At 36.3% G+C, this 12,841-nt stretch overlaps 1 protein-coding gene across 1 annotated transcript; it reads left to right on the top strand.

Moving 5' to 3' along the window:
- The first annotated feature begins 8,050 nt into the window (after positions 1–8,050).
- Positions 8,051–8,767, top strand: LOC149206153 (nematode resistance protein-like HSPRO1). The gene is made up of 2 exons (XM_089397612.1): positions 8,051–8,312; positions 8,397–8,767. The coding sequence occupies exons 1-2, from the start codon at positions 8,051–8,053 to the stop codon at positions 8,765–8,767; spliced, it is 633 nt and encodes a 210-aa protein (XP_089253738.1).
- The last annotated feature ends 4,074 nt before the right edge of the window (positions 8,768–12,841 follow it).

Below are 12,841 nucleotides of genomic sequence, written 5' to 3'. Positions count from 1 at the left end.
AGATCCATTCTTAGATTCCCTCCCACATTATGGATGAAGACTTCGTAGCCTCCTCAACCCATGGTCTGTAAGATCCCAAACCAAAAAAAATCTGATAGATCTAGTAAACTATAGTGTTATAATTAACATAAACTTTCAACAAATAAAAGAAAACATAAGCGATATGGAATTACAATTACTTTATTTAATTAATTACTGCAAATAATACATGCCATAATAATTAACATAAGAAACCCTCACCAATGGCATGCAAGGTTGCCCACCAAATGAGAAATCACAACATTGAAGCATAATCGTAGACCCTGGATGGATCCACCAGACAAACTGCTCCCACGAGGTTTTCATCCTTCGGATCAAACTAGAATTGGCCTTGCCATGTTCTCAACAAAGGTAAAATAGATGAATAACTCCTTATGATCCCAATGCCTAGCTCCTATCTCCTTTCATAGGCTTGATGGACTCTCTATAAACCTTATTTATTATTTTCCCTAAAAAACGAAGGAAAATACCACGATAAATACTAGGGGTAGATTCCGTCCATTTGACCATATCTAGAAAAGGGAATATTACAAATCCTCCCGCCCAAATATTGCTTGCCCTCAAGCAATCCACTGCTATCCACAATAGAAGCATTTTTATATTGATACCAGGATCCCATACAACCCAGTGTACTATTCCATGCCTCCATGCTAAATGATCCTGAACGGATCCTTCGATACCTTGATCCCAAATAATCCTCTGGCCAATCCTTCCCTCAATAGATTCACTAAATCCCAAATAATCCTCCAGTCAATTCTACCCCCAATAGATTCTCCTAGATTGCAATACCACCTAAGTCCTTAGACCTGTGGGTTATGATACCATCACAACCCTCCATCATTGCCCATGCTTAAGGGCCCAAGCTACAATATGCCCTTGGCTAAGAGTATCTCATCAATAGAGTTCCAACTCATAATCTTTTGCCAATCCATCTCGTGGGAAGGATATAATGCAAGAATGCTTGCACATGGAATAAGTCTACCATGTTTATGTTGTCAAAGGCTCAACTCATGATGCTCCACCTGATCACCCAACATGATCCATTTGTAGAACTCTGCCCTGTATAAAGATGGTTTGGTAGTGTCGCAAGTCCTATCTATGTACTCCTGTAGAGGGTTTCTTTGGAACTCCCAAGTGTATTCCTCCTGTTGCCTTGAGAGGGACCTAGGACGTTCTTCTACACAGTTTGGTTGTTGACTCGGCACATAGCCCTATGAACTTCAACATCATAAGATTTGTCTTGAAACACGTGATATTTCCCCAAAAGTCCTCTACTAGCGATTCTAGTGCCTTGCTGAATGTCTTTGTACCTATTTGCACCAGAGGCCTCACAACCACGACTTCAACTTGAGCCTTTGACCGACTCTTTGGGAATGGTTCATTTTGCACATTATGTCTATCATGCTGCTTCTCATGATCATGCTTATCATGTTGGTTCATTACTATTGTCTCTTCACTCAAGTTTCTCTGGCCTCGTCTATATGTGAAGACAATATGTTGTTCATCTTCTCCAATTATCGAACATAGGTGCACTCGTGGACTACTATCTATACTTGATTGCTCATATTCTTTATGGACACCCCCCTGAAGACTTATGGACTCAGTTGTATAGGAGACTACCTCATCAATACCATCAAGTAGAATTTCCCCATGCACTTCCATATGCTTATCATCTTGCAAGTCTCCCTAGATAATATCACGTTGCTCCTCACCATCCTGAAAATCAATTATAGAAGACTCCCGATGATCTGAAGGAAACTCCTCTTGTTCTATCCTTGTTGCCTTCTTCCTATCACCTATACATGAATGGTTAAGTTCTCAAGGTCCCTTGTAGATAAAACATAGTCCTCTCCTTCTTAGTTCATTCTTGCTGCAGGTTTCACTACCTTCGTTCTTGCTTCCTCCATCAACCGTTTTAAGCTCCTTCTTTGTCAGCACCCTTCTGAGCAATTTTATGTTTTGCATGAACAACTTCTCCACTAGATTATAGGTGGTTGGTAATACAATTAGTTCCTTCCTCCAAATGGTCAATAGTTTGGATCGTAGTATCTTGCAGATGTCAGCATCTCCTTGTAGGAACAAGGACATGGCTTTTTACATGCTTGTTTTGACACGGCCTGGATGCGACGATGTAATGTTGGTGCAAAAGTTCTGGAACACTTGAAAGATTAAGTCATCACATTACAAATTTAGCATGAATGTGAAAAAGCTAAACTCTGCCATGAGTTCTAAGATTTCGCACTGCTTCTGAAAGGTAAGAAGCATGATGTTGTTCAACCCCTAAAGGGCTTCTACTATCAGCTGCAATATCTCTCTCATGATATCATTATTGTAAGGCAATAGTGGCAATGTTAAAGCTATAATTCAGCTGAGACAAGAAGCAACTGCGAGTTGGGCTCTTCACAATGATGCTCCCAGAGTCTAGGTTGTATTAATGCAAGCATGGTTGGCTTGAGAGCCCAACTAAGTTTCTTCCATTCTGGTTGTCCCACCCTGAGTAGACATGTGTCTAATTCCTTTAACTTATGAAGGTCTATGTCTAACTTTGTTTGTTGCAATTAAGATCCAAGCATGAAGAGGTTAGTCCCTCTTCCTTATTCTTCCTTCACTTCCCATGGGCACTTCGTCTACAGAATAACATGGACTCTTTTCGAGAATGGTCTTCTACTTTGACCATCATTTTGGTCTAAGGAGGTATTGTGTCGTAAAAGACCATATATTTTCACTAGTTCATCAAGAAGTTTCTAGGCGTTTTCCAAGGCCTCTTCAAGACCAAAACAAGAAAATATGCAAAAATACATTAATTCTTAATAGGGATATTCTGTCAACCATACCTTCCCAAAGATACTATAGCCACAAACTTAGAAATGATTCTCCCTTCACTTTTTTCTTTTTCTTTTATTATTATTATTATTTTATATACAAACAATACCTTTAAACTCACCTTTCAAATTTCTAACTCTGAGGCGAGATTAAGAGAAATTTCTAGCAAACTTCACAAGCTCGTTTCCCCACTACTATTATATCCCTTTTTGGACCATGATTCGGTTCAACTCCCTAATTCATCTTATTCGTTTGGAGTTTTCTTTCCACCATTACTTGAGGTTCACTCGCTAGTAATTTGGGTTGCTCAGGGAGAGTCCTCCCTTTATGAATGTCATTGATGCTGTCACACAACAACATAAAAACAAGAGGGAGACCTTAGAGTGAAACGGGCATTAATCCCATGGTGTTATTCCAAGCGTTTAGGAGGTCCATTCAATGCCTCCATTTGTGAAAAGCAAAAAAAATGGTGTTTCATGACAGCAGTGGTTTCGGCTTACGTTTGAGAGTCAAAGTGGCTGTAACTGGAGAATAAGTGGGGAACGATCTAACTCATAATAAAGCTCCCAAATTTCGAGACGCGGTTGTCCTTAGCGTAATTTAGAGCTTCTTGTCCTCAATCCTGCAAGGTATGATGATACCAATATGCGACCAAGCCCCTCTGTACTGCAATTAAACTAATTCAGAATGGGCTCTCGGCCTTCTTACAGGTTGCAACAGTCCCAAGTATTAATCTCGATCTGGTCACCTGTCATAAAATCCTGCAGAGAAACCGAGATCGGTGCCCAAACGCCCCAGATATTAATCAACACTAGGCTCCAGAAAAATGATGATTTTATTTTTATTTTTATGTGTATTTAGTGAAACTTCCTGCCAGCAAAGATTTGATGATATAGATATAGTTTTCCAATTAAAAAATGAGATGCCAACTAGGGTGATATCAAATACCATTGAAGATGGAAATATGGCTAGAGTGAGAATAAATCTCATTGAAGTTCCTTGCATAAAACCCTCTCTCAGATGGCAGAATGCACAATTCTGATACTACTGTAAGATCTTAAACCTTAAAAATTTGGATAGATCTAGCACACTATAATTTTCTAATTAACACAAGCTTTCAACAAAGACAGAACACATAAGGGATCTAGAACTTCAACCACTTTTTTTCTAGTTAATTAATGCAAATAATACATGCCAGAGTAATTAACATAAGAAACCCTCACCAATGGCATAATTTTTCTCATCAAATGAGAAATCACAGCACTGAAGCACAATCGTAGACCCTGGATGGATCCACTAGACAAATTAAGGTTGCTAATCAACTGAGAAATCGCAACAGTGAAGCACAATCTTGGACCCTGGATGGATCCACCAGACAAATTACTCCAATGGGGTTTTAGTCCCTGGGATCAAACTAGAACTGGCCTTGCCAAGTTCTCAACGAAGGCAAAAGAAATAAATAACTCCCAATGATCCCAATGCCTAGCTCCTATCCCCTTTTATAAGCTTGATGGACTCTCCGGAAACCTTATTTATTATTTTCCCTAGAAATACGAAGGAAAATACCATAGGAAAATACCATGGGCAAATACCACAGTAAATACAATGGGTATATTTATGTCCATTTGACTATATCATGAAAAGAAAATATTACATAGTCTCCCAATCCCTTTTATACCTAATCGTTCCATCTTTTATCATTCTCCCATAATCAATCGAAGGAAATCATTCAAGATATGCTACTTAAAAATATCTTAGATGTTTGCACTTTTAGTTCCCTCAAGTTCAAATTATGATGAATGTTTAAGTCCCTTCCATCTTAGTGGTAGAAGATGTAATGGGTCAGTGAAATCACTTCAAGGAAAATGGGCTTGTTTGGAAATTCAATGGCATATAGCTAACGCTGGCATATCCACAAAAATGATCATAGCAACTTGAATCCAAAAATAATGGACTAAAACTTCATTTATTCATATGCGAAAGGATTCTTCGGAGTCTAATTTTGACTTATTAGAATATATAGATTTCATAAGACGTTGGCATGCGCGTCCCGTTTGTTAATAAATTTCAACGATGGTGACAGGGATCCTATTTCCACATCCATAGCAAAGTTAATGCTATGTCCTTACACCCTCTGACAGCGGCAGACAACCTCCTTGACGTCATGGCGCCCTTACATGCTCGACCATGGATCATGGCATGCATCCCTCTCCGGCGATTACAGGTCACGCAGCTCCGGCGACTCTGCCGTCTGCCGTGCTCCTGCCCATCGACCCTGCCCGCCTCCACTTTGGCCTCCACTCTGGCGTATTGATGAGGCACATTTACCAACCTGAGGCACATTTACGGCATTTACGAACCTTACCAACCATCCTCCAGGCAATTCAAACTCCCGGCAATTCAAACTCCCGACAATTCACGCATTGAACTCCGACGAACAGAGGAGAGGTTACAACCATTGAACTCCGGCGAACAGAGGAGAGGTTACAGAAGGTGATTCAGTGCATGCATCGCTTCGAGGACGGAAGATTTAAAACGCTCTTTTGACCTCTTTCTTGCGCGTATACAGGTATTATCGTATACCCCTGCATACCTTTCTTTTTCAGCATGGTCTAGCAGTGGCAGTAGCAACCTAGCCGGCCCGAAATTCCTCCCAATCTTAAATAATTCAGTGCATATAGCCCAATTGACATTCCAAGACAGGGCAATTTCATATATTTCCCAAATGCTTCATTAAATTTTACTTCTGCAATTGTAAAAATATTTTATCAGGTGTTAAAAATACACACATAAAACATAAAACAACTGACTTCTTTCGATACAATATTACATCACACGGGCCATGACACAACCATAATATAGAATTCATGAAACAGCTACTGAAAAACGTGGGGCTTTCCCCTTTTCAGTTCTGTGAAAAGGGTTGATACAATGAAAATTATACGTTCAGGGTGTTACAGGTACTCTTGTTTGCAGTTTTATGAATTCCTATCAGATGTATACAGCTCAGAATTTCAATAACAGAGGAGCTTTTACTGAAAGTTTGAAACTATATGCAGCTGGCCATTGGTGATCGAAAATTGCTTTTCGCAAGGTTAGTGCGCATCCTTTTCATGCCTCGAAGCCGTATTTTAAAAAGCCATATGCAACGCGACAAAGCCCTAGCATTTCGAATAGATTCCGAACGACATTTCATGTTTTATGAACTCTTCCCTGGTTAATGATCTGTAATTGATTTAGCACAGATTCCAAAACACGTTTCGATTGATTTAAAGATTTAAATATATTTTAAAGATTCAGAGATTACAGCTCGATTTGCTCACTCCGCCAAACTGTCTCGTAAAAGATAGCAAATTTATTCTGGAGCAGTAATATATGGCCAAATTTAGATCGCAACTGGACTCACAGTTCGGAATAAATTTTATTTGACTCCTCAAGAATGCGGTGCCATGAAGAATCTTGTTCATCATTCTCACAAGCATCGGTCCTGGTCACGGTTAATTATAAGGAGTATTCCCAAGCCAAATGGCTCTGAAAATCTTATTTTGGTTGGAATTTGATTAATAAAAGGTTCAAGTTTCATTCGATTAGATGAATTTTAAAAAAATTAGGGTTTTGATGAAGTCAGCGCTCGCAAAATTTTATGAGGCAATGAAGAACCATGTTCCGGAATTTTAGTTAGGAAAATCGAAATTTCTTCCCAGTTATGGAAAGTTAAAGTTTTAAAGAATCTTTTTTATGCATGTTTAGTCAAATATCTTGTGACCGAAAGCATTTAAATATCGCAAATGCAGTAAGCAAGCATTTAAAGATTCTAAATAGATAGAAGTTTTTCCTCGCTCAAATATTTTTATTAATTTATTTTTTCCAACCTGATAAAAAAAGATTTAAATTTTTGAATATAATTATAATTTTGTTACGATTCAAATTTTTCTCCTAATGACTTTTTTTTCTCAAAAATCTGCTTTAGGATCATAAAAATTTTCAATTAAATGTTTGATTAATAAGTATTCGTGTTTCCTATATCCGCAAAATCTTACAACAAATCATCTATCCTCATTTCATTCAATTTTATATTATACAAATGAATTATGAATACTGTAGGTATATTATACGCAGTGGAATCGGTAGATGAATATGGTGTCATCTGTTTGGATGGAGAAATGGAAAACCATAGTAAAAAATCACAAAACAATTGCATAGTCTAATAAATGTGGAATATTGTTGTTAAGGAATCTGTTTAGTTATTAACACTGTGAGTATATATACACAGTGGAAACAATAGATAAATTTGATCTAATAAGTATAAATGGAGAAATAAAGAAATGAGGTACACATGGAAACAGCAGAAGGATCTGATGTCATAGGAAGAAATGGAGAAGTAAAGAAATGAGAGTTGACATTATTTACATTAAATATTAACACTTTAGATATTCAGACTAAAATCAGTTGATGAAAGCACTTACAGACTTTGTCCTTGCCGGATGTGCAACAGTAATGTGCTCAGAATTTAAGTGCCAACAGACCAACCACCGTATATTTAGCTTATATCTATTCACTTTGTTAACTGGAAAAATATATATTTATGTGTTGACATTATTTAACTCTTTTCATTATTTATGTGTTGAGTTTTTATCATCTACAGAAAAAGTTGAGTTGCAACAAATAGATATGTTTTCTGTCCAGTAACATATTATATATAACTTTTTAAATATATCAAGGATTTAAGAACATTTTATTCTATTCCAGTTTTCAAAATTTTAGTGTTTAAAATGGATTTTAGTGTTTATTCTATTATTATGTTGTTCTTTTTAGATTATGGTATATGGAGAGCATTAGTGTCTTTACTCTCCTAGTTATGTTCGTAGGGAAAAAATATGTCCTGTAAATAAATGGCATCCTATTTTGCCTTTGTTGAAGAATCCATAGAGCCCTCCCCCATGGAGTGTGCGGGTTACGAGCAGTATGTGCATATCCTCGAGCTCAGTGCCAGCTCAGTGCCATGTTGAAATTCAAGGAATGGCCTGGTTGGTCTAGAGAGGGGTTGGTAAAGGCTGCCTTACAGTCATTGGAGATTACTTTTCGGTTTGTTTCGTCTGTCCTCTGTGACACAAGGACTTACATTGACAAAGAGGAATGGAAGAGAAGGCTTGAATCCTTAATTAGTTCCTAGATTGAGTTGATTTCAATGATTTGTGAAAATGACAAGCAGGTTCCCACTCTTCAGTTGTCAGTAAGTAGTGGTGTTCTCTCATGGAAAGTTTTCCATGAGGTATGGCAGAGACCTGGTGCTTTACTTGTGGTTAGTAGAACAAGTGAAGAGAGCTTACTTCCTCGTTTGGGTACATGGAAAAGTGTTGAAGCTATGGTTTCTAGAATATGGCGTGCCATTGAAGGCCATATGCAGAGGATACCCTTCACTTTAGGTCTGGGGGAACCAAATATGTCAGGTAAGCCTCTTCTTGAATATGATAGAATCTGAAAGCCAAGATATTTGCACTCTTTAAAACAACATAAATAGTTCCATAATCCAGAAGATGCCAAACTTTGCAATGTCCTCCAGATCTTTGAGGCCTGGGTATTTGTAGGCCAAGAATTGTTGCACAGAGTATATGAAAGAATAGACTCTGGGGATTTCGTAGGAGCATCCACAGACTGTTGGATGGTTGAAAGGATGTGGAACATGCTCACAGAAATTGTGAATTTGCTTCTAGTGATGGACCCAGATGATTTCCTTTGCCTTAAACACCAGTTGGCAATTAGCAGCACTAGTACGCTTGTAGGCGCATATTGCCTTCGGTCTGCCCCCCTTAGAGACCTTACAAATGCATGCAAGGAACTAAGGCATCTGGTGCCCAAAGTCATGGGTGTTGAGGCTGATCCAAAGGGTGGACCAAGGCTCTAGGAGGCACTTATGCATTTGTTTCATTCACATGGACTTCGCTCACATAACACTTCAGGTGCTTATCATGTTGCAACAATACATGTTCTATTGGCCTTCCAGGCAATAGAAGCTGTGGTGAAAAGGTTTTTCTTCTCATATCAACAGCTGGTAGTAACAGCCATGGGTAGCATTGAAATGAAGGGTCCATCATATCTAGGTGCTTGTGATGCCCCGCGTCAGATATATTTTGAACCACCTTATTTCCCTAGTGTGGATGGTGCAAAGACATTTTTGGGTTACTATTGGCACTAGAAGTATACAACTATGGTGGATGGTACACTGGAAGATCTACAGACAAATCAAGTGAAGTTTACAAGACAAAGAACAATGCGTTCAGTTTTTCAAAGTATTACCCCAAATTCATACATACACTTCTTACATTGACAGTTTTGAGTACTATACATAGAATTATATTGGATATAGGATTAGACTCATTTTTGTTCATCCCCATCAGTAGGACCAATCAAAAAAACAGTGCTAGAAATTTGGGAAAAAAAAAAAAAAAAAAAATTCCCTCTCCAACATGGATAGGATACTAAGGATTCATAGTGTGCAATTCCTCCTAGTTAAACACTGTAAAAGATTGTCCAAAATTAAAAAGGTAATTATTAAAATTATTAAATTTTACGAGTTGTTTCTTTTTTTAATTTTTTAATTCTTTACCTAAATTCTATGATGAGTTTAATGATATTTATATAATTCATTATAAATTTTAATATGAAATGTAGTTTAATGCTGTTATTTTTTTATTTTTTTAAGATTTTTTAATTCAGTGTGTGAAACTGAGATAATTATAATTTTAAATTGTTAAGTTTATTTAATGGAATGCATCATAATTTTTTTGATGCATTATTTTTTTTATATTTAATCAGATTTTTTGTTTTTTAAGATTTTTTAATTCACCGTGTGAAATTGAGATAATTATAATTTTAGATTATTGAATTTAATGGAATATATCATAAAAAAATTAATGTATTAAATCTATATCATATTTAAATATATAATTTAAATGATGGAACATTACAATTTCATTACGGGTCATACTAAATAATTATCTCTTTAAACTAGGTCTCAAAAAATATAATTATTTTATTTGAATATTTTCTGCTTCAAAATTAATATGAGTGAACCAACTATCCAAGGGTCTTATTGGATCTTGTTCTGATTTATTGATTTAACGATATATAAAATATATCATTATACTATTGATGAGTCATCTTATACGGTGGCTTTATCCAATTTTCTCTTATTGACAAAGATAGTTATATATATATATATATATATATAGATATCATTTTTTTTGGATATATTGACATCATACCGTTATGTTTTTTTCCTTTTTGCCTTACATTTGACATTTCTATGTTACGTGTTTGTGTCATAATAAATTTGAGTGATCTGTAAGGGGTGAATGAGACTATTCTAAAGGTTGTCTCTTGCTCATCATGTGTGCAGCGCTTTTCATGGTGGGTTTCTACTTTGATAGTGATTTTCTTCCTTTGTAGATTGTTCTTCAGAAACCATTTTGATGCTTCTTTTCTATAAAGGTGGACATACTTTGTAAGTCAAAACACCAAAACCATAATGAAATTTGTTCCTTTATACTCTGGTATAATTGTAATAAAATTCATTATGGCCTCTTCCCAACACTCACTTGGTATGGACAATGGTTCTAGTAGACTTGGTCTCTTGATTATTCCTCTTTTGTATTCAAGCTACATTCCTACCATAAATATCTACTCATTTCGAATGTTTTGAGAAAAAATATTACAAAATGCATTTTGGATTGACTAATAACATATAATTGGTATAATTTTTTATCTCTACATTTATTTTACAAAGTACTTTGATACTTCTTTATACTCTACCTTAATTTCCTTGCACATGGCCTTGTGTTATTGCTTAGGATGTCATTTAATTTAACTGAATTTATGGTAAAGGATAAATTTTGCCTTTAGTTCTTCAATACTAATTTGTTTTAGTGAGATTGTAAATTTTAGTCAAATTATTTCTAGTATAGTATCATTTATAAAATACGTTGTTCTTTAATCATATAAGTTTAAATTTAGAACATTGATAATGCATATTGCTTATAATCATTCTCACTCTTAATATCTATAATTTGGCTTAACACTTATCATTTTCTTGCAGATTGACACACGGTTTGCTCGCTTGTGCAGAGCCTAACCCCACAGTTTACAAAGAACAAAAACAATCATTGTCATTTTTCTTTCGTGGGTGACTGGCAACCTTTAGTGAATTGCCTTCACCTCTGCAATTTTTTTCCATATAGTTCAGATTGTTTTAATAATCAGTATTAGAAGGGCAATTACTTAGCCTTTACTTTAAAATTTTTACATTTCACACATAGCTTAATTAAGGGGAAAAGTAAGTGGCCATAATCCACACATTTTTTCAATTTGTTTTGCTATTTTACCCAAGTCACATAGCTTAATTAGCAAAGGAGTAAGTGGCCCATAATTCACTCATATTTTTTACTAACCAAAGCATCTTTACTTCATTAGCATTGGGACTAGGAACTGGTGTTATTAAAGAAAGGGAGTAGCCCCTGCTTCCCTTGCGTCTTTTAGACGATCCTGGGCTTGCATCTGAAATCTTTCTCAAAGCACTCAGTTTTTCATCTCCCTTTTTAGGCTCACATAGTGTAATAGGAAGGAAGTAAGTGGCCCATCAACCACACATTATTTTATTTGTAGGTAAGGAACAAACATAATTTAGTGTAATTAGACGAATTTGAAAAGGATCATCGAATATCCACATGACTACAAACTTTGTATGTTCACTCTGTCACTTACACACACATTTCACTACACACACTAAGCTACTCTAAACTTTGAACAAAGGGAATCAAGTGTAAAAAACTTTTGTACTTAGTTTATTTAAGCTTAAATTTTCACACCATAAGTGAAGGAAGACACGTAAAAGCAATCATAACTTGAACAAACTAAATTTCCCCACATGGGCCACAAAATAATTTATAGTTTAGGTTAGGACTGTTGGGGGTAGGCATCCAATAAGCCGCCATGGTCATGTTACATTTTGAAACATAGAAGTTGTCTTTTAGGGTGCTTCAAATCCTTCAATCAGTCCACGGAAAAGACAACCCAGGCAGCACAGAGACCCGATTCAGAGGGGGTTCGGCTTAGGCTCAGTGTGTGCGGTCCTATATGGGGCTACCCAACCTGTATAGTGCTCGGTACTGATAACCGATTACCAAGAAGCTAAAGACTCGACTGCCTCCGTGAGACGAAGGTATCCTATTGGCCAAATTTTAGGGCATCTTTCCCTATAGGTGGAGGTGTGGGAAGCACTAAAGCCTCATTCAATACCTTGGTTGATTCTTTTCGTTGCTGGAAGCGTCACCAGTTCTTTCGGGACGTAGCCCCAATACTCGTCATTTTTTGGCTGCTGGAAGCGTCACGAGTTCTTTCAGGACGTAGCCCCAGTACCCGTCATTTTTTGGCTGCTGGAAGCGTCACCAGTTCTTTCGGGACGTAGCCCCAGTACCCGTCACAAAAGATATCTCCGCAAGGCCCAGTTACTTATAGAGTGGAAAGGACGAATAGGTCTTCATAGGACCTTTTATCATACACAAAACAAACTAAAATATTTTCCTTGTTTGATCGATCACATAGCTTAACTTAAAGGGAAAGTAACACTTTATTTTTCATTTTGCTTTATGTATGTAATTTCTTTTTATACACATTCCTCTCCTCACCACAAAAGTGACACACATTCCATTTTAAAAATACATAAATACTTTACTTTTTCATATTAAGAATAATAAGACAATGCTACACAAAACATTCCATTTTAAAAATACATAAATACTTTACTTTTTCATATTAAGAATAATAAGACAATGCTACACAAAACATTCCAATTCTTGTTTCACCTGAATATACATTAAAATAAATTCTACAAATAAAAATTGAAATGAAACATTTTTTTAACTGATTTAAAATGAATCATTGGATAACTTGTTATTTATTTTGATATTTTTTGGGTAGAAAA

This window comes from Pinus tabuliformis, chromosome 1_2, assembly GCF_031772625.1.
Source record: "Pinus tabuliformis cultivar Carrire ecotype Pingquan chromosome 1_2, CPIR1, whole genome shotgun sequence".
NCBI classification, from domain to species: domain Eukaryota; kingdom Viridiplantae; phylum Streptophyta; class Pinopsida; order Pinales; family Pinaceae; genus Pinus; species Pinus tabuliformis.
The sequence above is the reverse complement of the archived record's forward strand: the minus strand, read 5'-3'. Positions and strand labels throughout refer to the sequence as shown.

Excerpts from the sequence above, each read along its gene's own strand:
- LOC149206153 (XM_089397612.1), top strand. The coding sequence starts at position 8,051 with ATGATTTGTGAAAATGACAAGCAGGTTCCCACTCTTCAGTTGTCAGTA. Across the intron at positions 8,313-8,396 it reads GGGGGAACCAAATATGTCAG|AAGATGCCAAACTTTGCAAT; the intron begins GTAAGCCTCTTC and ends TCCATAATCCAG.